The sequence below is a fragment of the Folsomia candida genome, unplaced genomic scaffold, assembly GCF_002217175.1.
Source record: "Folsomia candida strain VU population unplaced genomic scaffold, ASM221717v1 Fcan01_Sc011, whole genome shotgun sequence".
NCBI classification, from domain to species: domain Eukaryota; kingdom Metazoa; phylum Arthropoda; class Collembola; order Entomobryomorpha; family Isotomidae; genus Folsomia; species Folsomia candida.
Genome location: NW_019091203.1, coordinates 3,219,567 through 3,240,372, shown reverse-complemented (window position 1 = coordinate 3,240,372; position 20,806 = coordinate 3,219,567). Strand labels below are relative to the sequence as shown.

Here is a 20,806-nt window from a genome sequence, read left to right as displayed (position 1 = left end):
AACAATTTTCACTGTGTACAGGGTCCAGGAATTCCCATTAGGAATCTCGTTAGTTTTTATTGCTTTTTTCAACTTGTTCCCATCCTTCCAGTATGGCGGCCAGTAGGAATAAATTGTCTCGTCAATACTTTGCAGCCAATCTTTTCGCACAATTCCAATTGATTTATCATGACTAAACTCAACTACAATGTAACTATGTGTGTTTCTTAGCAATTCCATTATCAATTAGTCCCCGTGGAGTAGTGGAAAAATTGCTGTCATGCTACGATATGGGAGAGCAACACATTTATTAGTTATACTACTGAGAGGAAACGTGACTTTATGCTGGGAGAGCGTGGCAACTTCTATTCCTACTAAATTTGAGTTTTCCGGGACTCTGTATAATGGTTTCTGCCGCTTATACAAGAGTGCGCTGCAGTGAACACTTTCATTTATACAGAAGAATTCTGTTATTTTCACAGTTTCACCTGATTTGATTTTACATGTATTATTGCCTGGTCTCAATGCTATTGCAAATTTCTCCAAATTCACTTGAGAGTTGGCTTTGTTATGTATTCCAATTTTTTCTGCATTATGTGTCACATTAGGATTTCTATTTTTTTCAGTAATCCGATTATAAATTTGTTCAAGAGGACGATTTTTTCCTTTCAATAACGATGATAAATATCCCAAATGGTTCTCAAACTTAAAAGCACTAAAGTTGTCAAGCGGTCCTAATTTTAATGAGTCTCCTGCCAAATGTACTAAACCATGGACATTGTATGATAAGTGTTCTTCGCCGTACAGTTTTGAGATCACTTTAACAAATGTTTCCAATAATTGAGCTGCATAATTATTGTAAACTTTGTACCATTTCTCGCTGCAAAGGATTGATATAGCTAAGTGTAAACATATAAAATGGTTATAATAGTCTGGTGGAAGAATATCTTTTAAGACGACTGGCCCTGAATATAATAAGAACTGACGCAATTCTGTAGCTTTCCATCTTCTTATATCTTCAATTATCCTAGGCTTTCTTACAAACTCCAATGGAATAAATGGCTTAATTATTATAAGTCGTCTGGATAATTCTAATTTTTGATGGCTTGACAATCGAAATTTTCTGAAATCTCCACATATCCAGAGAAGAATTAATTTCCGCACTACACCTAAACACACCAAGTGCATGTACTCGAAGGGAAACTGCGTAATGAGGTCAATGTCCAATCGTTCCAATTCACTAGGACCATGATGATGATCCTCGTCCGACTTATTACGAAAACTAAAATTTGTCCTTGACGGTTTATCAGTCGAAGGGAATGTCACTCTATTTTTTACGTATTCTCCCTCCTCCGTGCACTTTCCACATCCAAAATACCCTGAATGTCCTTTGATATTTAAAATGAACGCTCGTGCAGGAGCGTCGCAAATAAAAGCATGGATATAGATTTTAGTACTTGAATTATGCACATTCACCCCACTTTTACACAAATCAGCCAACTCATTTATAAATAACTCTAAAAAATTTGCCGCAGACGTTGGCTTCTCCCGACCACAATAAACGCCTACTTCAAACACTTTTTTAATTTCTAAGATGTAACACAGAATAGGCCAAAATTGTTGTCCAGTGCTTTTTGATATGGGTAACCCGTCCACATTGAATTGAAGGGATAGTTGCTTAAAATTATGGTCAGGTGGAACAATGTTGTTTAACTGAGATTTAATTCCAAAGTGACAATATTTTCCGGGAGGTACATTAAAAACTGGAATTGTTCTCGGCGTTTTTAGAAGAGTCCTTGCATCTGAGGGCAGCGAGGAAAAACATTTGTGGCCTTTTAAAATTTGCAATAAACTTGACACAGCTGAATGAGGAATTTTGTTGCTAGTGCTCCACACTCTTAATTGTTCATTAATATTGTACTCTTGCGCCTCCTCGTGAATTCCGAAACTATTTAAATTTAACAAAATATTATTGTCGCTGGATTGTGAAGGTATTATTTTTGGATGTAAGGTAAAATGGTCAGTCGTACAGTTCACCGTTTTATTCACGTAAGTGTCACTACTTATTTGTTCAAATTGCCTTGTAATTTGACCAGCAGTACTAAGTAATTTTAAGGAGTTATCAACACGTTTTTTTGCCGCACGTTGCACTTTTCTTTTCCAGGTTTTCCTTGAGTACATAATTTTCCATTAATACTTTTTTTTACTTTTAAAACTAATTTCACCCATAATAATTATAGTAATAATCAATACACGAGTGTTAAATTTTGAATGAAACCGCTGCATACGGGCATGGTTTTGGCTCAATAAAGATTTCAGATTTTCGGGACGTCCCTATAAGGTACCGAATGTCCGCAGTATGAGACGTACCATTAATTACATAAAAAGTACGTTATAGGGACGGTCGCCGGAGACCAATATATCCTGGTACCAACTGAGTACATAGGTACCAAACAGGCACGTCCTAGGGATTTAGTGGTAGACTGGGAGGTGAACAAATTGTAAAAATTTCAATTCAAAATTTCTACTAGCGCCAAAGATATTAAACGTCAAAATCGTTTTCACGGATGTGGACTACCCTCAGTATCTCCCCAAAGTGTCTATACAGTTTAGAAATGGAGTGCGTACTAATACATATTTATGAGCGGGTAGATACATAAGTGCATATGCATATATTAAATACAAACGTTTGAGTAATTGGTTTATGTAATGGACAAATTTAATCAGCTCGTACACTTGCCCTAGTTTTCAGACTTTTCGACCTTTAAGTCTGAACTTTTAGTTTCGTTACATTCTTTGGGCAAACTTACTTGTTTTATACGGCAATACCCAAACTGCGTCGAGGTTCGAATTTTGTAAAACTGCAAACTTTTTGTGTGCACATGTTAAACTATACCATTCCAAAGCTTCATCTTAACCTTGGCTGTCAGCAAATTGCTTATGCTATCAAGACTTTTTTAAGCCCAGAGCATCCCCCTGTCTTCGGATCTTTCGAGTGGCATGACACATATTTAAGAAAAAAAACTCTGATTTCTTTCGTTACACATAACAAATTGCTCGGAATGAATTATGAATTGATTGATTAAAAATTGTCAAGTGCTGGTTGATACGAAAATAATTAACTCGAACGTACATAATAAGCGCTGATTTGAATTTTTCTTCTGTGAGTAAATTGCACGGAAATTTGATTGGGAAGTAAAAAAAATGCAAATACATTTTAGGTTAATAATGAATTTTAGGATTTTTAATGCTAAACGAGTTTAATTACATCAAATTATTTATGTCACGTCTTCCATAGATAAATTATTCTAGTTTGACCAATTTCGCACTCTCTTCCCAAAGTAGTTTTGCATCTTCCTCACTCAACTTTGGTCGTTTGCTGGGGTCCCAGAATTCGCAATTTCTATACATTTCTCCACTGTGATGGGTCAAATATTTGGAGAGGGAACAATACATTGTGGTTTCAGTCCCCTGTGTACAACAAGTAGTAAAAATACAAGTTTTAAAACAACAATTTAGTATGAAAAGCAACACATTTTTTGCACTCTTAAAAACTAGCCCTTTTAAAGTAAATGCACTCTGAATTTTATATTATGTAAACTATACTAATTCCAGAGTAGACATTAGTCTTTAAGAATTTAACGTGACTCTGAGTTTAGTATTGTTTAGCTAATTTAGAATTCAGAGTGCATTGCATTTACTTTTCAAAAGGGTAGCATAGTTTTTAAGAGTTTTTTTGCATATATGTACGCACCTCCTTCAAAGGTTTTCCCATAAAGAATTTAATCCCACGATAAACAATCCTTATCGGCAACGGGGGCGGATTAGCGTCCACATATTGTTTCGCCGAGTCTGTATTAACCACTCCGGGACAGAGCGCGTAACACGTGACATTCATCTTTTTAAGTCTTAATTTCTTGGCCAACTCCACATTAAAGAGGCAATTTGCCAATTTAGAATTTCCATAAAGTTTTGGTGGAAACTTCCAATCGACGAAAGGAGTCTTTCTAAAGTTGAGATCGTGCCAGTTGAGTTGGCCGAACCTGTGTGCTCCGGATGAAACGGTGACAATCCGGCTGGGCTGGGCTTCATCGACTCTGCCAGCTTAAAAATTGATAATGTTAGGGAGCGTTCATATATTACGTCATCAAAAATGGGGCAGGGTAGTTTAGCCCGCCAATCTTGTGTTAAACTTAGCATGGCATAGGTATGATAAGGAAGGGATGGGCAGGTGGCATAAAAATCACCGTTTTTTGATGACTTAATTTATGGGCGTTTCATTAAACTTTTTAGTATTAAACGCACTCTTAATTATTTTTTATAAATAAGCTGTACTAAATCCAGCGTAACGGTACCCTGATGAGGATCAAAGCTTGATGTCAATTTCGTATTGTTTAATTAAGAGCGCATTTAAGGACCATCCAGAAATGATGTCACAAAAATTGTTGATTGTTCTAATCCTCCCTCCCGATTTTTACACGAATTTTTAAGTGGCACAAGTCGGGTAATCATCCAAAAACTTTTACCAGCTCTTAGCTGTGACATAATTTATGGACATCCCCCAGCTTTTCAAATGGTAGATTTATTTTTAAGAGTGTTACCTTTCTCAAGGTGTGGGAGGAGTAAATTCGTGAGGAGAAAATGACCGAGATGATTCACGCCGAGGACTTCTTCGAATCCGTCTTCGGTGATGTTCAGAACACCGACGGGGTTTCGAAGTCCTGCATTATTCACAAGGATCGAAAGTCCTTGGTGATCCGCGTTATTTTTGGCGAATTCTTCCACAAATTTCCTGACGGAAGACATTTTTGATAGGTCGAGATGCATCACGATCTAAAAATTTTTAACAACTTTTTTTAGTGTGTACATACACCCTTAAAAATAATTGCGCCGGTTTGAAAATTAAATGCGCTCTCAATTTGGCACTACAAATAAATAGGAGACAAATAATTACTCGTCTATTTTTTGGTAATAAGTACGTAAACGTTCAGCATCCAAAGAGAAATAGGTCAAAAACTCTTGTACCAAACACACGTGATGTCGTTATTATTTTAAAAAATTGTAATAAAACAAACAAAAAAATATGTAAAATAATAAAAACGTTAAACTTTTTCAAAATAATAACGTCGTTTTGTACAGGAATTTTTGTTTCATTTCCATTTGGTGACAAAAGGTTTCCATTATCATTATCCAAAAATACAACAGTTTAGTACGTCCGCGGTTGACGATTTGTCTCCAAATTATTTAGAGTGTACACATATTGAGTAATGTATTTACTGTATGTAAATCCAGAGTAGCTTGAACATAATAAATAACAACGGTTACATACTCTGGATCTTGTGTAGTTTCCGTAATTTATATTTTAAAATGTATGTATTTATCTAATTTTTGAAAGGGTTACATTATTTCTAAGAGTGTGTGCTGCTCAAAAATCACTTACCAGTTGTCCATTGCTCGTCCTGCTGCGAATTTCTTCTACGCATTTTTCTCCTTTTTGCACATTTCTGCACGCCATAATAACTCTCGCCCCACGAACGGCAAACTCTTCCGCGGTGACTTTGCCAATTCCATCGGAAGCTCCAGTCACAATTACAGTCTTGCCAGAAATATCAATCTCATTGGTGGGATCGATTTTTCCCCTTAATTTTTTAATCAAAAACTTGACCCCAAATGCGACAAGGAGAGGAAAAATTACAAATTTTAGTAACAATGCGTTACACAAGAGGCACAACATTTTGCAAAGAAATTTGCAATCTTCTTAATTGAAATTTGCAAAATTGACAAGATGTGAACTTATCTGTTTGCTTAATCAAACTGGAACAGTGAAGATAAAGTGGCCGGTTTATGTAGCGTGAGGCAGGTTCCTCCAAAAATGCAAAGTCATTGAGATACGTGTGCAAATTTCACGAGTCATTCATCACATGCAAATTTTTTGCTACCGCAACTCGTCATACACTCGTTCCTATCGCGTGCATGTATGTATGTAGTAAACAGGTACATATTAACTTATTACTGTATGCAATGAATATTTGCAAGTGCATGTCTTCATGTATACGTGGGACACACAATGCTGAGTAATCGCATACGCGTACTATGCTCACACTGTTAAAAATGTGGTAAAGTCACATACACATAAATACATACATATGTACAACTATATGTACACTCCGTGATTTTATTGATTTGGTGATAACTTCTCCCCGGATTGGTAACACATATATAGTTTGGTTCTGAATGGTAAGTTTTTCATAAAAAACAACATACCTATAAATTCATACATATACAAGTTCTCTGAAAACTTACAGATGAATTTATTGTAGTATTGAGAACAGTTATCACATGTAAGTTTTAATTCACACACCGGTGTATGCACTTCATTACGATGCGTTATTACCGTGCCGGTGAAGTCATAAATATGTATATATAAATATATATGTACATATACCTGCACTATGTATGTATCGTTGGTTACGATTCAACACCGTTTTTCTAAAAACCCATAGGTACATATTTACATGCTTATTTAATTACTTATTTCCATACCGCCTTGATAAAGATACATATCTATGTAGTCAAGTATGTATGCTTGTAAGTATGTGCAGATAACCCAACCGATAACGAGGTGACAACCATAGGTATGTGCATATTAAAAATTTAATTAATTAGATTAAATTAAAGAATTCGAGCCCCCAAAATAACGGTGAAAACCCTTCTAGTCAAATAATACCCCTGAAATAAATAAACAAATATGAGAAAATACACATTACAACGACGCTTGTGCTGCATGAAATTATTTATTTTTAATTAAGTGTTGCATTCAATTAAGTAGAGTAGCCTAGATTGAATTTAGTTTTTTAATAAAATTTCATAATAATCCATAATAATCATAATAATACATAATTATAATTTCCATAATAATCTGGGCAATGGGCGCTTCTTTGTTGACCTATTTATAAATCAATTATTAAATATTTTTTTAAAGCATCAACCAGAATATATGCTTAATTAATAGAATTGAAATTATTAATAAAATTATTAATGTAAATGCTTACTTCACATAATTCATAATTTTCTTTACGCTGTCTCACATCCCGTCAAATCAATCGTAGGAACGTTCCACAAACAGAGGCAGATTGATTCCTCTTCTCGTCCGAAACAACTCGCGCCTCGAATATTTTCACAGCTTGCCCCACCTTCCCAACACCTCAGGCCAATCTTGGTAGGGACACATCTCTCCTCGTGGGGTTGACTGGGGACATACTTTTCCGAACATTGACACGATGTCTCACCTTCCCCAGAGGACACACAATCCGACGCGGCAATATCATCACACGGGTTCAAATCGGAACAGATGTCCCCCACTTTTCCCGCCTTTTTCGTACACATCGTCCTCTCCCAGTTCGGGAGTAGTCCTTCCGCGCATTCGCAGCTGTTTGAACCTCCCGCGCAAATCGTTCCCTCCAATGCATCGCAGTTTGCCTCCATCGAACATGAATCGCCTAATTGGACCGGCTTCAAAAGGCAGGATTTAGCATCATCGGCAGGATAATAGTCTGGGTTACAGGCACAGACTCCGTTGTCCGGGTGACACCGGGTGTTAGGGAGGAGGCTGCAGGTTGCCGTGGAAGTACAGGGTGCCCCAATTTCTCCCGGTTTCGGGTAACATTCCCTCTCCCACATGTAAGATTCGGTGGGACACCCGCACCAGCACCCGCCTCCGAACGGTTGGCAGGTGCAGGTCTGGGCGAAACCGTTACTCACCGGGCAGGACGTTGGGTCGTACCGGTCGCACTGCTCGATCTGGGCGCAAATTAATCCGGAAGAGATTAAGACCAAGGCGGAAATCAGGAAAGGAAGGTTTCCCATGTTCTGCAAATGTGGATAATTTAAGTCTGTATGCTAATTAAATTCGCAATATATCATACAAAATTAGTGCAATCTTTGGGAAATCGATAAATTTCAATTTTCCGTAGTGAATTTAATATTTTACAATTGGTATTTTAAAATACCCACGATGAACCTCTTAAGGACGAAATACATATTGAGGATGAAATAGACAAAAATTTGTACTGCATGAATTTGTATAAAAATATTGAGTATCTATTTAGCAAAAAAACCGATGAAAAAAAGAAGATTATTTTGGTATTTTTCTCTTTAGATTTTAAAATTCTGCCTGTGTTATGCGGTACATCTTAAAGCTGAATGTTTTTTAGTCAAAAACTAAAACTCGTTCTTAAACGACAAGAAGAAAATTTTAATTTTAATACATTGCGAAAAGGTGCAAAATTATTAAATCAACATTGTACTCAAGGGACATTTTATAAAAATAGTCTTTACTTCGAAATGTACATATATTCTTACTGTTATGCAGTGACAATTCCAATAGGACAGAGTTTTGTGCAGGCAAGTGGTGAAAATTTTTTTACAAGGTTATTTTTACACCAAATAAGTGTATGTGTTCGTCGAGAGAGCAAAAGCACATCTGACCAAGAGATTTGCAATCAAGCTTTTACGTATGTCAACATTATTTAATGGTGAAAACAGTTTATAACATGTCCATCCATCCGCCTGTCCGTCTTTTGTTCCGGCAACTCGTGAACAGATACAAATTTAGAGCTACTGTTTTCTACTACTTGTTACTAATTGATTGTTATAGGGGAGGGCTAAGTCCAAGATGGACGTGTAAGACAATGCCCTTGCCACGACGGGAGGTGAGGTCATTAAGTTTTCCATATGAAATTTTTATTTCTTAGCTTATTTTCTCCTTCATGTTTAGAAATTCCATTTCCGGTCACATGTCAGTCGCCACAAACGCCACCGCCAATTACGGCTGAACCGGTACGGAAGTGAGCAACCACGTCAGATATTCCAATTTTAACAGATTTCCTATGCTAAATACGAAAATAATACCAGTTTTGTCCCATAACACCGCAGTGACCGAATGGACGGGATCTAAGTTCACAAATATCTGTGGAAGTCATGCCAGACATGCCAATTTTAGGTTGATGAAAACAGTGTAAAATTGATTTTAGCGTGTGACCCAATGGTTCCACCCCTTCGTTACATGCGTTTGTAGTGGTTTAATAAGTAAAATATTTATCTAATCAATTATCGGGCACTTATCTCAATCAAATTGATATCTATAATTAACTAATTGTATATTGCGTAATGCAATTTTGCACGAGGATCTGTTACTCGCCAGGTGCAGAAGTGGACAAAGCCTAATAATTTGGTATTAATAATAATAATTTGGTATTATTCCTATTAAAATTCGTTTCGACGGTTTTAGAAGGTTTTAGGTGACTAAAAATATCAGCATAAGTGGATATGTACATAGTTTTAAGTGGCTTCCACCGCGTTACCGTGTCGCTTCACCTCTTTGCTACATTTCGTTTGCAACGGTTTATTATGAAAAAATATTAGAAAGTATAACATCAGGTAAAGTGTCCTTTGCACAATTTTTCTCAAAACTTACAAATGTATACGTGCCCTTCTAGATTAAATTCGAGCTTATTTAAGGGCATTATCGAATACATAGTTAATCACGGAAAAACTGATGAAATAGATAATTAATAGGATTGAGATATCTGGAATTGGCAATCCTTGATTACTTTATTCCTTCCTCATACGTATTTAAATATTATTTGTTATTGCATACATACGTGGAATATTCACTTTATTAGAATAATAACTTTGTTCCCAGAATTAATTAAATTGCTTTGCTAACAATTTCGATTAGTTCCTACCCCATCTTATTTTTGCATATTTATACCATAACTGTTTATAACTTTGAGACTTGATAAATAATTTAGGCCTAGTGAATCCTTGGATTCAGTCCATAGCTTGCATCAAGACCTACAAATAAATAGACTTCCTGAAAATGAAAAAGGATTCAAATTCCTAAAAATATTCCAAAAATGTTAACCCCATCATAAGAAAATAACCAAGTTTTCGGGGTTTTCCTCCCTTACGCAAATATAATGGAAAAGTCAACCTTATTTGGGAAATTCCCCCTCCACTGGGATTCCGCAAAGTATAGACTAGTTCTAGATTTCAAGTTTTCCCGAGATTACAAAGTCCTCATAAGAATTAGCATACTTTTGATGGTTTCATTCTTCCCTGGGATAACAATTTTGCTGCGATATTTTAGCAATAAATTACAACTTTTCGGCCATTTTGAAGACCACGTGCCACACGACGTTATCTGCGCGTACGTCATAGCGTTTGTAGCCTTCGTTATCCTTTTTTTCATATTTCTAATTGTAATTTTGTCTTGGAATAAATATACCTCTGCGGAAATGGAACGATCATTTATCGTGTTTCAGCGACTATCAAAAGGTAAATATGTATATTTGTAAGTTTCAAAAATTTCTCGTTCAAAAAATAAAGAGAACATTTAGAGAACGTTTTCTACATTTAACGATTGCTTTTATCAACCGTTAAAAATAAAACGATAAAATATCGGCGTTCAGTTACTATACATATGTGTTTGAAATTTCTTTTGCATAACTGCCACTTTACATAACTTTTATTTTACATAAATCCCAAGTATTATTACTTGAAACACAATTTCAGAAAAAGAGTCCTTAAGTATTTCTAAAATGCTAAATGAGTCGCTGTTATCAAAGATTAAAAATGCAGTTAAATATCTTCCGTTGGTCACTTGACATAATTTCTGTTGCATAATTTCCATTTTGCATAATAATAATTTTACGTACACTCAAAACAAAAATTTGTCAAATCATCACCGCCGGTGTCAATATATGACTTAACCCCCTTAGTTACAATTTTGATTCCGAGTGGTAATGAAATTTATCCGTCCGGTCATAACATTATAACTACCGGTATCAACATCATCATAACTCGGATTCAACATTGTAACCAAGGCGGTTAAGTAATATATTGACACCGGTGGTGGTGATTTGACAAATTTTTGTTTTGAGTGTAAATACGAATTTCAAATTGAATTGAAATAAAATGAAGATTTCCAACATAATAAATGCAACCAAACTGCCAGATGACCTCGAAGAATTTTTCATTTCTATCTTTATGAACGAATCTGTATTAATCTAATTTTCACGCTTAAATCCCTTACTAAATCTTGAAATCTATTCCTTCTCCAGTTTGCCCCAGGCAAGAGAACGGAGCTCATATTACCATTAGACTTATCAAAGTGGCAAAGTTTGTGATACAATTCGACTTCAAATTTTCCCTAATCTTTGCCTCAGTTTGCATCCCGTTCAATCTGGACCCGATGTACTATGTGCTGCTTGAGATGAAATTAACCCCGAATAATATGACAAATTTGGTCTTTCGAACCGTCCTTTTTGCCCTTTCGTGGACAGAAGTCTGTAGATTAATCGCAATCCCGATATGTTTGGTTTTGTGGACGATCAACGTGGCGCGAAGGGAGATGTTCATGTGGGGCAATATGGCGAGGAGGAGCAACCTCGGGGGCCATTTCTATTACAGACAGATCGCCATTTTATACACCCTTCGGAGACGACCAACCACGTTCGTGCTAAGTTTCATTGTGATCACGGGTTTCATTTATGAGGTGAATCTAATTTTTAATATTGGGCGTACTCACGTCAACCTTTGGATATACCCCAAATTGTGCGAATTAACCAAGCTATTGAGATTTTTTCTTGTTGAAAAACCATATACTTTTCTCGCAAGTTTACCTAGTAATAGAGGATGTTTTTAATTCGCAAAATTATTTCGCTAACCCCATTATCCGATAGAGATAAATAAGTTTCAAGAAACCATGGAAAAAAACATATAGATAGATAAATGTGTTATGCACATAAATATGTAGATTAGTAGATTTGCAAGATTTTCGACCTCGTAATCTAAGAAACTCTTCGCGACATGAATTTTTTGAGGTTTGAGAGCTTCCTAAAATGACTTGCGATATACATATTTAATATAAGACGCTGCCGTGAGTACACTCAGTATTTTTAATTTGCAAAAAATCTATGCCAAACCGTCTGCTTGCTAATATTTATTCGCTAATTTCTTCCCCAGGTTTTACTCAACTATGCGACCATCGTAATGTTTGGCGTCTTTCCAATTTCGGTCTACTGGACATTACCATACATTGCAATCGTCGTGAGGATAATTGTCACCCAAGTTGTGGACATCGCTGCCCAGACGTATGAGGATTTTGATGCTACGTTGAAATTCATGAGAAGAAAATGCTTTGGGAAGAAATCCTATATGTTTCGGAAACTGAGAGGGTCGCAAAATTTAGGGTTGTGCATTTATTTGGGTACAAGCCCTTACTTGATTAAGAATAGTTTAAAAATTGATTATCGAACGAGCGTTCTTTATTATACGGTTTCACTACTTACACACTAAAAAGTACAAAGAGGAATATTAAGTAGTGTATGGATTAAAATCTTTAAAAAGTTTTATCAGTTTGTTTCAAACATGTGCCAAAATATGTAAATATTTATTTTATTTTACCATAAAATTGTAGAGAAATCGTGTTTATTGACTCAATTTTTATCCATGCATTGAATACAAGTGAACCAAACCTCACAAAGTGACCAGTACTTGGCCACAGGTTACTAGGTATGGTGCCCGTAGTGCAATGGACACCGGGCAGATCTGTGTATCAAGTCAGAGAGGAAAACCACAAGGGAAAAAAAAACTCTCTGCCATCACTGGGGATTGAACCCAGTACCTCCAATTCTGGATTGATACACAGCGTGATAACCACCACCGCCTGCCAACGAAATTTCTAATTCGATTCATAAAATTGTCTTTAGTACATATCGTCGGCCTAATTTTAAATAACCCTAAGTGCAGTCTCGTCTCAATTTTAAATAACCCTAAGTGCAGTCTCATCATAATTTTAAATAGCCCTAAGTGCAGTCTCATCTAAATTTTAAATAGCCCTAAGTGCAGTCTCATCTTAATTTTAAATACCCCTAAGTGCAGTTTCATCTAAATTTTAAATAGCCCTATGTGACATATAAAAACCCCTAACTGCAACTTAACTTTCAAATCATGCATAATTAATTAGTTGTGATAAACTACGGTATGTTTTTTATAATTAGAACTTTTTTCTTGAATTTTTTGGTATGTAGATTAAGTGGCCGACCTTCTAATGCCAAATACATTGGAAATTGACATGGTCACCAATTTGTCAGTTTTTGACCCATTTTCAAAGTTTTGACCGTTTTCTAAGCCTCCTACATTTCTACGAAATATATATTTTCAGAATTTTCAAATACGACCACACCCCCTTGAAATGAGGGTCACAAGTTAAAAAACTATGTTAATTAATGAAATTGAGCTTCAAAGCGGCAAATTCTAATTGTATGGCGAAGAAATAAACCGACAAATAGGTCATCCTCCTCAAGGTTAAGGTGGTCACATGCCCCACCCCAGTGGGTGTGGCTCTCCGCGACTTTTCGACTTTTGTCAATACATGGGTTGTGATATGTCATTTCTCGCAGGTCGATAAGGACATCCCGATGCAATAATTAAAATTCACAACCCACACGCCCAGTGGGTGTGGCTCTCGGCGACTTTTCGACTTTTGTCAAGACATGTGTTGTGATATGTCACCTTTCTCACCTGGATGAGGAGATCCCCACGCAATAATTAAAATTCACGAACCACACCCCCAGTGGGTGTGGCTCTCCGCGACTTTTCGACTTTTGTCAATACATGGGTTGTGATATGTCATTTCTCGCAGGTCGATAAGGACATCCCGATGCAATAATTAAAATTCACAACCCACACGCCCAGTGGGTGTGGCTCTCGGCGACTTTTCGACTTTTGTCAAGACATGTGTTGTGATATGTCACCTTTCTCACCTGGATGAGGAGATCCCCACGCAATAATTAAAATTCACGAACCACACCCCCAGTGGGTGTGGCTCTCGGCGACTTTTCGACTTTTGTCAAGACTACATACCAAAAAATTCAAGAAAAAAGTTCTAATTATAAAAAACATACCGTAGTTTATCACAACTAATTAATTATGCATGATTTGAAAGTTAAGTTGCAGTTAGGGGTTTTTATATGTCACATAGGGCTATTTAAAATTTAGATGAAACTGCACTTAGGGGTATTTAAAATTAAGATGAGACTGCACTTAGGGCTATTTAAAATTTAGATGAGACTGCACTTAGGGCTATTTAAAATTATGATGAGACTGCACTTAGGGTTATTTAAAATTGAGACGAGACTGCACTTAGGGTTATTTAAAATGAGGCCGACGATATGTAATTTTCCTAAAATACGAACCAGCGATACAAATTTTTTACGTCAAATTCTATACATAATAAAAATCTCGAAAATTTAGTCGATTTTTGTAAAAAAAAAAGTCTTGAGTATTTTTAAAATGCCTACGTCTTTAAACATACTCATGAATAACTAAAAATAGTTGAAATATGATGTGTTTAACAAAAATAAATATATGTATACTCATCGGAAACATTTTTTGATTGTAAGACTTTGGTCAATATATGTAAGACTTTGGTGTAATACACTATAATAAATTATTAGACCTCAAGTTCAAAAAAATATTTACTCATAGAAAATATATGTAGGCAGTCATATTTTTAGTGAGACGAAATCAGATGCTAACAATTTTGCAGCACACGAGATTATGATGCAGCTCTGTGGCGTCCTTAGCTCGACACCGTTCCGAGCAGTAGGACACCCTTTCACAGTGGCAACAAGTAACCTTTTCTTTGTTTGGGTAGTCTATCTTGCCGCAGTATCTGCAGCGATGGGTCGCCTTGAGATAAGGATGTTTCACGATGAGGTTCGGATCGTCCACTCGTACAGCCCATCGGCCATCGTTCGTTTTCCTGTAGTAAGGGTTGATGATGGTGTAACAACACCCGTATCCAATCTCATCCAGTGTTTCCGGTTTGTGTGGATAATTGTAGATAGAAACGAGTCCCAAACCATCTGCATAGAGAGGGCAATTTTATGTAGTTAAATTCTTTTGTGCTAGAAGTATGCAAAGAATGTGTCAGATATAGTTTAACTGTACTAAAAGTCCAGAAATTTGTCAAACCTTGGCCACCTAACTAATTAGCATTTGTCTGTCGAGCGTCATAAATTTATATTTTATACTTCCGCAGATCCTATATATTTGCCTAATTGTTAATAGTTCATTAATATCTGACATAGCCTATACGTATTTTCGGACTTCGAAGTTAGCTAAACTTACCCTGTCCATCATCCACCACTGCTGTGAAAGCCTTTATAAGTACTACCTCCTCAATCACGGTGACCCTTAGGGCGAAGCCGTCGTATATCTTGTCTTTCGCCGCCTTGTCCATGTCTTTAAAAGTTATTGGTTTCAATCCGATCAGATTTGGCGTGATGGGGGGTGGCAAATTAACTGCCATTGAGCACGCCATGGTCCCGTCGGGCTTCCAATTTTCAATTCTACTCCATCTTTCCCTCTGATGTATTATCAATTGTTTTCTACGAGCCGGAACATCCAGCTGTTCTTCCTTTACAAGGCGTTTCTTGCGCTTCTTCCTCCTCCTCTCGAGGCCGTCATCATCCCAATCGTAGTCTTTTATTTGGACGAACTCTTTAGTGTTTACATTATTGAGAAGTTCATTGTCCAAAGCCTCCTCAAAAACGTCGGCGTCAAACTCTGGGGGGATTGCTGTCTCGGGAAATAATTGTCGCAAGTTGTGGTCCATTGGGTTGTGTTTAAGGGCGAATGCGTACCACTGCAGCGCGAGGGATTTTTGATTGATCGAGTAATAGTAAAAAGTCAACGTTTGGATGGCACGGACAGTCCCGAAAATTGCGGCGATCTTCCAGAACTCGACGGCCTTCGCCATGTCAACCGGGCGACCTTGTCCCGATGCGAATAGAACTGCGATATTCAGAGCAGAAAAGCCGTACCCGTTTCGTAGAGCTTTCATGTACCAGTATTCTGCCTGTATGCGAAAATGAGAAAATTAGAAAATCAAATTCCTACATAGGTAAATAGCTAAGATAAAGAATATAGTCCTTTTAATAGACTAAATACTCATCATATTTGTGTAATATTCTAATTCTAATGGAGACTCAATACTCATATTTGTATGGGAAATAATTTTACATTAAGGTCAAAATACAAAAATATGTGTCCTGAACGTCCCAAAAGCAGCATTTCATTGGTGAAAGTGGAATAGTAAAAAATTGATTTTGGTGAAATTTTTCTCCTCAAACATTGGAATTTCTCCTATATCGAGCAATGTTAAAAGGTGGATTTTTCGCGTTTTTCATTTTAAAAATCCATAACACTTTTAAAGGTTCATCTTTTACAGGATATCATTCCGTAATTGGTTGCTATATGTATTTATGAATGATTATGAATTCGACATCGACCCGGTCGACCCCAATTCAAAATATATTTAAAAAATCAATATTGCTAAATACGTTCACCTGCTGGTAATCTTTCTTCACATAGCATCCATCCGCATAGTCAAGTCCTAGAGAATGTTGTGCTTCTCTGACTCCTTGCCTCACGGTTTTTTCCCCCATCCGGGAAAAATCTCCATAATCGGGCCCATCTCCGCAGCTCTTTTCCTTAACTTAAATGACTGCACGACATCCACGTCAACTCCGTTTCCCTCCAACATCATAAGCCCAAGGCGGTACATTCCAAGAGCATCGCCCTTCTCGGCCGCCTTGGAAAATAAAACGGCCGCCTGTTCGAGGTCTTTCTTGTACCCACCATGGCCATGAAAGTGTTTATCAGCTTCTTCACAAATCATGCGTGGGTCATCCTTGAGATTTAATAGGTGTGGCAACAAACTTTCGAATAAGACGGCACCAGGTCCTGACATTTTAATTGAGCTATCCATCATTTCCTTCTCGGTTGGGGGCATCATCTGAGGGTCGAGGTGCTCCTGACGTCGCCGTTTTTCAATCATGAAAACCACGTGATGTATAAGGTTGGCAATGGGTTCATTTTCAGGATCAAACTTCAGGCTCATTCTGTAATTTTGGAGGGCTTTGGAATATTTTAATTTCTTCTCGTACACTTTTGCTAGGTGGTAGTAAGCTTTGCCCCATTGAGGGCGAAGATTGATGGACGTCTTGGCGTCGTCCTTGGCGTATGAGAGGAAGTTTACGGCGCGGAAGGATGCAGATCTGTATCGAAAAGAGTAAGGAAATTTTATTACGATGTTTTATAATTAACGTTTCGCAATTGTTTTAATAATTCTTATTTTAGAACTTTAAAGATAATCTTATGAGTTTTGAGCAACCAAATTATGATTCTTTTCAAATTGTTTCTCTCATCCCTAACAAATTATAAAATTTTCCACTTTCCTACTTCTCTCATTAATTTCTAAAGATTGTACACTTAGCTCTCTTCCCGTTCCTTGTCAACTACTCTCGGACCCGAAATCCTTAAACAATATATGTACCTATTTGAATACAGCGTTCCGAGCAAGATAGACCCCACTTTTTCCTTCGTAATGGCTTCAGTGTATTTTTTTATTGCTCTCCAGTATTCTCCGTTCTTGAACATTGCATTACCCTCCTCCTTCAGCTTCTGGACTAGATCATCCTGCTCTTTTTCTTCCTCTTTCCCAGCCTCCTTGTTCCCAGGGTCTATAATATTAAGATCATTAATGACATGCAACCATTCATGAATGTAACTGATTTTAGAGAACGTCCACAAACTGTCACGCACAAAAGCCATTTTCAGACCATTTTTCTTCACAATTAACGTGTCACATCTCAGTTTCACGTGTGGCGCAAATCCATTTAGCCATATCACAATTTATTGACGTCCCCTACCAGAAGTTTTGCAATTATGCAAGTTAAGTAATGACTGTCCATTAACTATGTCACCCAAGAGGGGAGAAGGAGGGTCCACGGTTTTAATGATGTCGTGCTTCTGTGACACATTGTAAAGGGAGCTGGAAGGGGGGTCTTGAACTTCGGGATTTTTGCGTGACATAATTTATGGACGTCCCCTTATTATTTTTTGCTACCTCGCTCCAGTTCCTCTTCTCTAAATCCGAACTTTTTTAATATTTCGATCACTTTATTCCAATCTTGGTTAAATATTTTTGACTCCAGCTCTGTGCCCCCGTTGTGCGCGAGACGATTTCGGATCCCTTTAAGCTCGGCGAAATCTGTTTGCGGAGTCGCCAAACCAAGCGAATTGTTTAACGATGCGATACTTTGGAACAAAATGGGAAGGTCCCAAGCTAGACAATTTCCAGCTTGGAGTTGTTGCTGTTGAATTTTCTGGCTATTTTTGAACTGTGCATGGCCAGGTCCCGAGATAAATTTGGAGCCGGAACGAGGCACATTTTCCCACGCTTGACCACTGAATTGAGACCACAGTCGACCAAATTCTTGGCGAAAAAAGCGCGTCGCCGTGTTGTAGATGAGTCGATGCAGACGGAAATAGTTGTCTTCAGGAGAATCATTTTCTGTCATCTTGTGAAAATCTTTCCAATTTCTAAAATAAATTAAATGGTACAATTAAAAATTATGTTTCCTCCTAGTAAGAAATTTAAATTTTCATACTTACAAATATATTTCCGGTTTCTATTTAATTATTAGAAATAATCTTTAAAATTATGAAATTTGGGTAGAGGAGTGCGTTACATGAGTAGACCTGAAAAAACGGAATATTTAATACTTATTTATTTAAAAATATAAAACAACTTTTAATTTAAGAGTTCTGGATGCTAAATTAATTATTTAATTGTTTATTACAAATGAAGGAATTGAATCAGGCTGGTATAAGAGATTACAATTATCCTCATTTACATACATATATTTCGTTTATGGAAATATTTGAAATTATTACCCTCAGTACGTAAGTCCAAATCCAAGTCCCATCCTCCGTTACTTTCACAATCAGAATTTAACACATCGAAATTCGATTTTACACTTTTAACTATTTAACGTGAAACAAATTAATAATTGCTTGGTTTTATAATATGCACTCGTTTGGCATGTTGTCATAGGGTTTACGCAGGAAATATAAGTTGATCAATTAAATTATATAATAAGAAGACTAGTCGGGTAAATTTTTGTCAATTTTACGCTATTAAATATGTAACTAAATAAATTACGGCAGTATTTACATATGCACGCATTTATGTAACATGCTTAAGGCATGTGTTCACAGAAAATGCATATGTATGTACATACATATGTAAGCAAACCGGTTGCTAAGAGATGGGTTGATTTGGTTCGAACTTGTTTATTTGATTAGCGGCGTGAGGAAGTCACTTGGATGCTGTGCGTATAAAATGTCCCCAACACAAAGTTTGGGAGGACGTTAACCACTGATAAGCAAGACACAAGAATTTAATACATGATGATATGAAAATGAAGGACAATACTTGCAAAATGATTCATTCAATGAATTTCATTGAATACTTTACGCACGGCCCCGTGAATACATCTACATACATTGTACATACATTGGTACACGGGGCTACTTGGTGTTTTTGTGCGTTTTGTTAAATTTGTGTTACATAATCAGAAGCTGGCCCAGTGTGACAAGGGAATGAATATTATAAATACTATGAAAACTACATGTGAAGAAATTTAAAAACTTTGCAAGTTATGTTGCTAAATGCTCAATGTGCGAGATATGCGACGTGAGTATGCTCATTATAAAATACGTATATTGCAATCATATTTGTGATGCATGAAATTATTTATTCTTAATTGTTGTATTCAATAACTATAGTATGGAAATATGTATGAAGTACATAACGAAAAGGGGGAACCGCTTTTCTATACGTCGACATGCGACAAAATTGTTATCATTCACTAAAACCATAACACACTTAATCAATTTTAAATTTGTAAATTAGCTACTTCAAAAATACATACCTCACATCATTCACAATTTTTTAGAGTGTCTCACATCCCGTCAAATCAGTCGTGGGAACTCCGCAATTCCTTACACAGAGGCAGATTGATTCATTCCCTCGTCCGAAACAACTCGCGCCCCGAATATTTTCACAGCTTGCCCCACCTTCCCAACACCTCAGTCCAATCTTGGTGGGGACACACCTCTCCTCGTGGGGTTGACTGGGCACATATTTTTCCCGGCATTGACACGACGTCTCACCTTCCCCTGAAGACACGCAGTCCGACGCGGCAATATCATTACACGGATTCAAATCGGAACAGATGTCCCCCACTTTTCCCGCCTTTCTCGAACACATGGTCCTATTCCCATTTGGTAGTAGTCCTTCCGCGCATTCGCACCTATTTGAATCTCCCGCGCAAACTGTGCCTTCCAACGCGTCGCAGTTTGCCGCCGTGGAACACGAATCCCCTAAATGTGTCGGGGTCGCAAGGCAGGATTTAGCATCATCGGCGGGATAATAGTCTGGCTTACAGGTGCATAATTCAGTCACCGGGTGACACTGGGTGTTCGGGAGGAGACTACAGGATCCCGTGTAGTTGCAGGGAGCCCCAATTTCTCCCGGTTTCGGGTAACATTCTCCGTCGTACGATTCAGATTCGGGGGGACACAGGCAGGCGCACCCACCTCCGAAGGGGAGGCAGTTGCAAAACTTGGGAAATCCGTTGCTCACCGGGCACGTGGTTGGGTCGTCGTACTTGGAACATTCGGAAGCGTGGCTTATTGTTTGTAACGGTGAACTTGTTAGACACTCGAATAAAGCTTCAATCAATCAATCAATCAATCCCTGAACAGAGCAAGAGCAGGGCGGAAATTAAGAACGGAAAGTTTCCCATGATCTGTAATATTGAGTAATATAAGTAATCCATAATTTATAATTATAATTATAATTATAATTTATGTATACTAATTTAAGCTGCTATACTATATTTATACA

General features: G+C 37.2%; 4 protein-coding genes across 5 annotated transcripts; 1 reads left to right on the top strand and 3 right to left on the bottom strand.

The window, feature by feature from the left end:
• Positions 1-3,194: 3,194 nt before the first annotated feature.
• Positions 3,195-5,807, bottom strand: LOC110854972 (retinol dehydrogenase 12). Its single transcript, XM_022103399.2, has 4 exons — positions 5,420-5,807; positions 4,581-4,812; positions 3,734-4,083; positions 3,195-3,450 (listed from the first exon to the last, which is right to left on the bottom strand). The coding sequence occupies exons 1-4, from the start codon at positions 5,711-5,713 to the stop codon at positions 3,283-3,285; spliced, it is 1,044 nt and encodes a 347-aa protein (XP_021959091.1). The 5' UTR covers positions 5,714-5,807; the 3' UTR covers positions 3,195-3,282.
• Positions 5,808-6,754: 947 nt separating this feature from the next.
• On the bottom strand, positions 6,755-8,477 carry LOC110855004 (platelet endothelial aggregation receptor 1). Its single transcript, XM_022103436.2, has 3 exons — positions 8,341-8,477; positions 7,032-7,848; positions 6,755-6,925 (listed from the first exon to the last, which is right to left on the bottom strand). Exon 2 carries the CDS (start codon positions 7,843-7,845, stop codon positions 7,054-7,056), a length of 792 nt encoding a protein of 263 aa, XP_021959128.1. The 5' UTR covers positions 7,846-7,848; positions 8,341-8,477; the 3' UTR covers positions 6,755-6,925; positions 7,032-7,053.
• A 2,746-nt stretch (positions 8,478-11,223) lies between these two features.
• Positions 11,224-12,841, top strand: LOC118436997. The gene is made up of 2 exons (XM_035855729.1): positions 11,224-11,536; positions 12,007-12,841. The coding sequence occupies exons 1-2, from the start codon at positions 11,234-11,236 to the stop codon at positions 12,337-12,339; spliced, it is 636 nt and encodes a 211-aa protein (XP_035711622.1). The 5' UTR covers positions 11,224-11,233; the 3' UTR covers positions 12,340-12,841.
• Positions 12,842-14,504: 1,663 nt separating this feature from the next.
• Positions 14,505-19,079, bottom strand: LOC118437080 (hsp70-Hsp90 organizing protein 1-like). Of its 2 annotated transcripts, XM_035855866.1 has the most exons (6): positions 18,790-19,079; positions 18,508-18,594; positions 17,960-18,435; positions 17,387-17,573; positions 16,398-17,108; positions 15,798-15,907 (listed from the first exon to the last, which is right to left on the bottom strand). In XM_035855866.1, the coding sequence occupies exons 3-5, from the start codon at positions 18,411-18,413 to the stop codon at positions 16,478-16,480; spliced, it is 1,272 nt and encodes a 423-aa protein (XP_035711759.1). In that variant the 5' UTR covers positions 18,414-18,435; positions 18,508-18,594; positions 18,790-19,079; the 3' UTR covers positions 15,798-15,907; positions 16,398-16,477. The 2 variants fall into 2 exon arrangements, with proteins under 2 accessions (XP_035711760.1, XP_035711759.1); XM_035855867.1 differs by lacking the exons at positions 17,387-17,573; positions 17,960-18,435; positions 18,508-18,594; positions 18,790-19,079 and adding an exon at positions 14,505-14,912 and having other exon boundaries at positions 15,178-15,907; positions 16,398-16,625.
• Between the last annotated feature and the right edge of the window lie 1,727 nt (positions 19,080-20,806).

Bases quoted from the DNA above. Each gene is read 5' to 3' on its own strand.
- LOC118436997 (XM_035855729.1), top strand. From the start codon at position 11,234: ATGTACTATGTGCTGCTTGAGATGAAATTAACCCCGAATAATATGACA. The intron at 11,537-12,006 runs GTGAATCTAATT...TTTCTTCCCCAG, and splicing joins TCACGGGTTTCATTTATGAG to GTTTTACTCAACTATGCGAC.
- LOC118437080 (XM_035855866.1), bottom strand. From the start codon at position 18,413: ATGACAGAAAATGATTCTCCTGAAGACAACTATTTCCGTCTGCATCGA. The intron at 17,574-17,959 runs GTAGCAAAAAAT...TTAATATTATAG, and splicing joins AGAAGAGGAACTGGAGCGAG to ACCCTGGGAACAAGGAGGCT. The intron at 17,109-17,386 runs GTACATATATTG...TTTTCGATACAG, and splicing joins GGAACGCTGTATTCAAATAG to ATCTGCATCCTTCCGCGCCG.
- LOC110855004 (XM_022103436.2), bottom strand. From the start codon at position 7,845: ATGGGAAACCTTCCTTTCCTGATTTCCGCCTTGGTCTTAATCTCTTCC.
- LOC110854972 (XM_022103399.2), bottom strand. From the start codon at position 5,713: ATGTTGTGCCTCTTGTGTAACGCATTGTTACTAAAATTTGTAATTTTT. The intron at 4,084-4,580 runs GTAACACTCTTA...TCAATTTTTAAG, and splicing joins CCTCCCACACCTTGAGAAAG to CTGGCAGAGTCGATGAAGCC. The intron at 3,451-3,733 runs GTGCGTACATAT...TGTTGTACACAG, and splicing joins TGGGAAAACCTTTGAAGGAG to GGGACTGAAACCACAATGTA.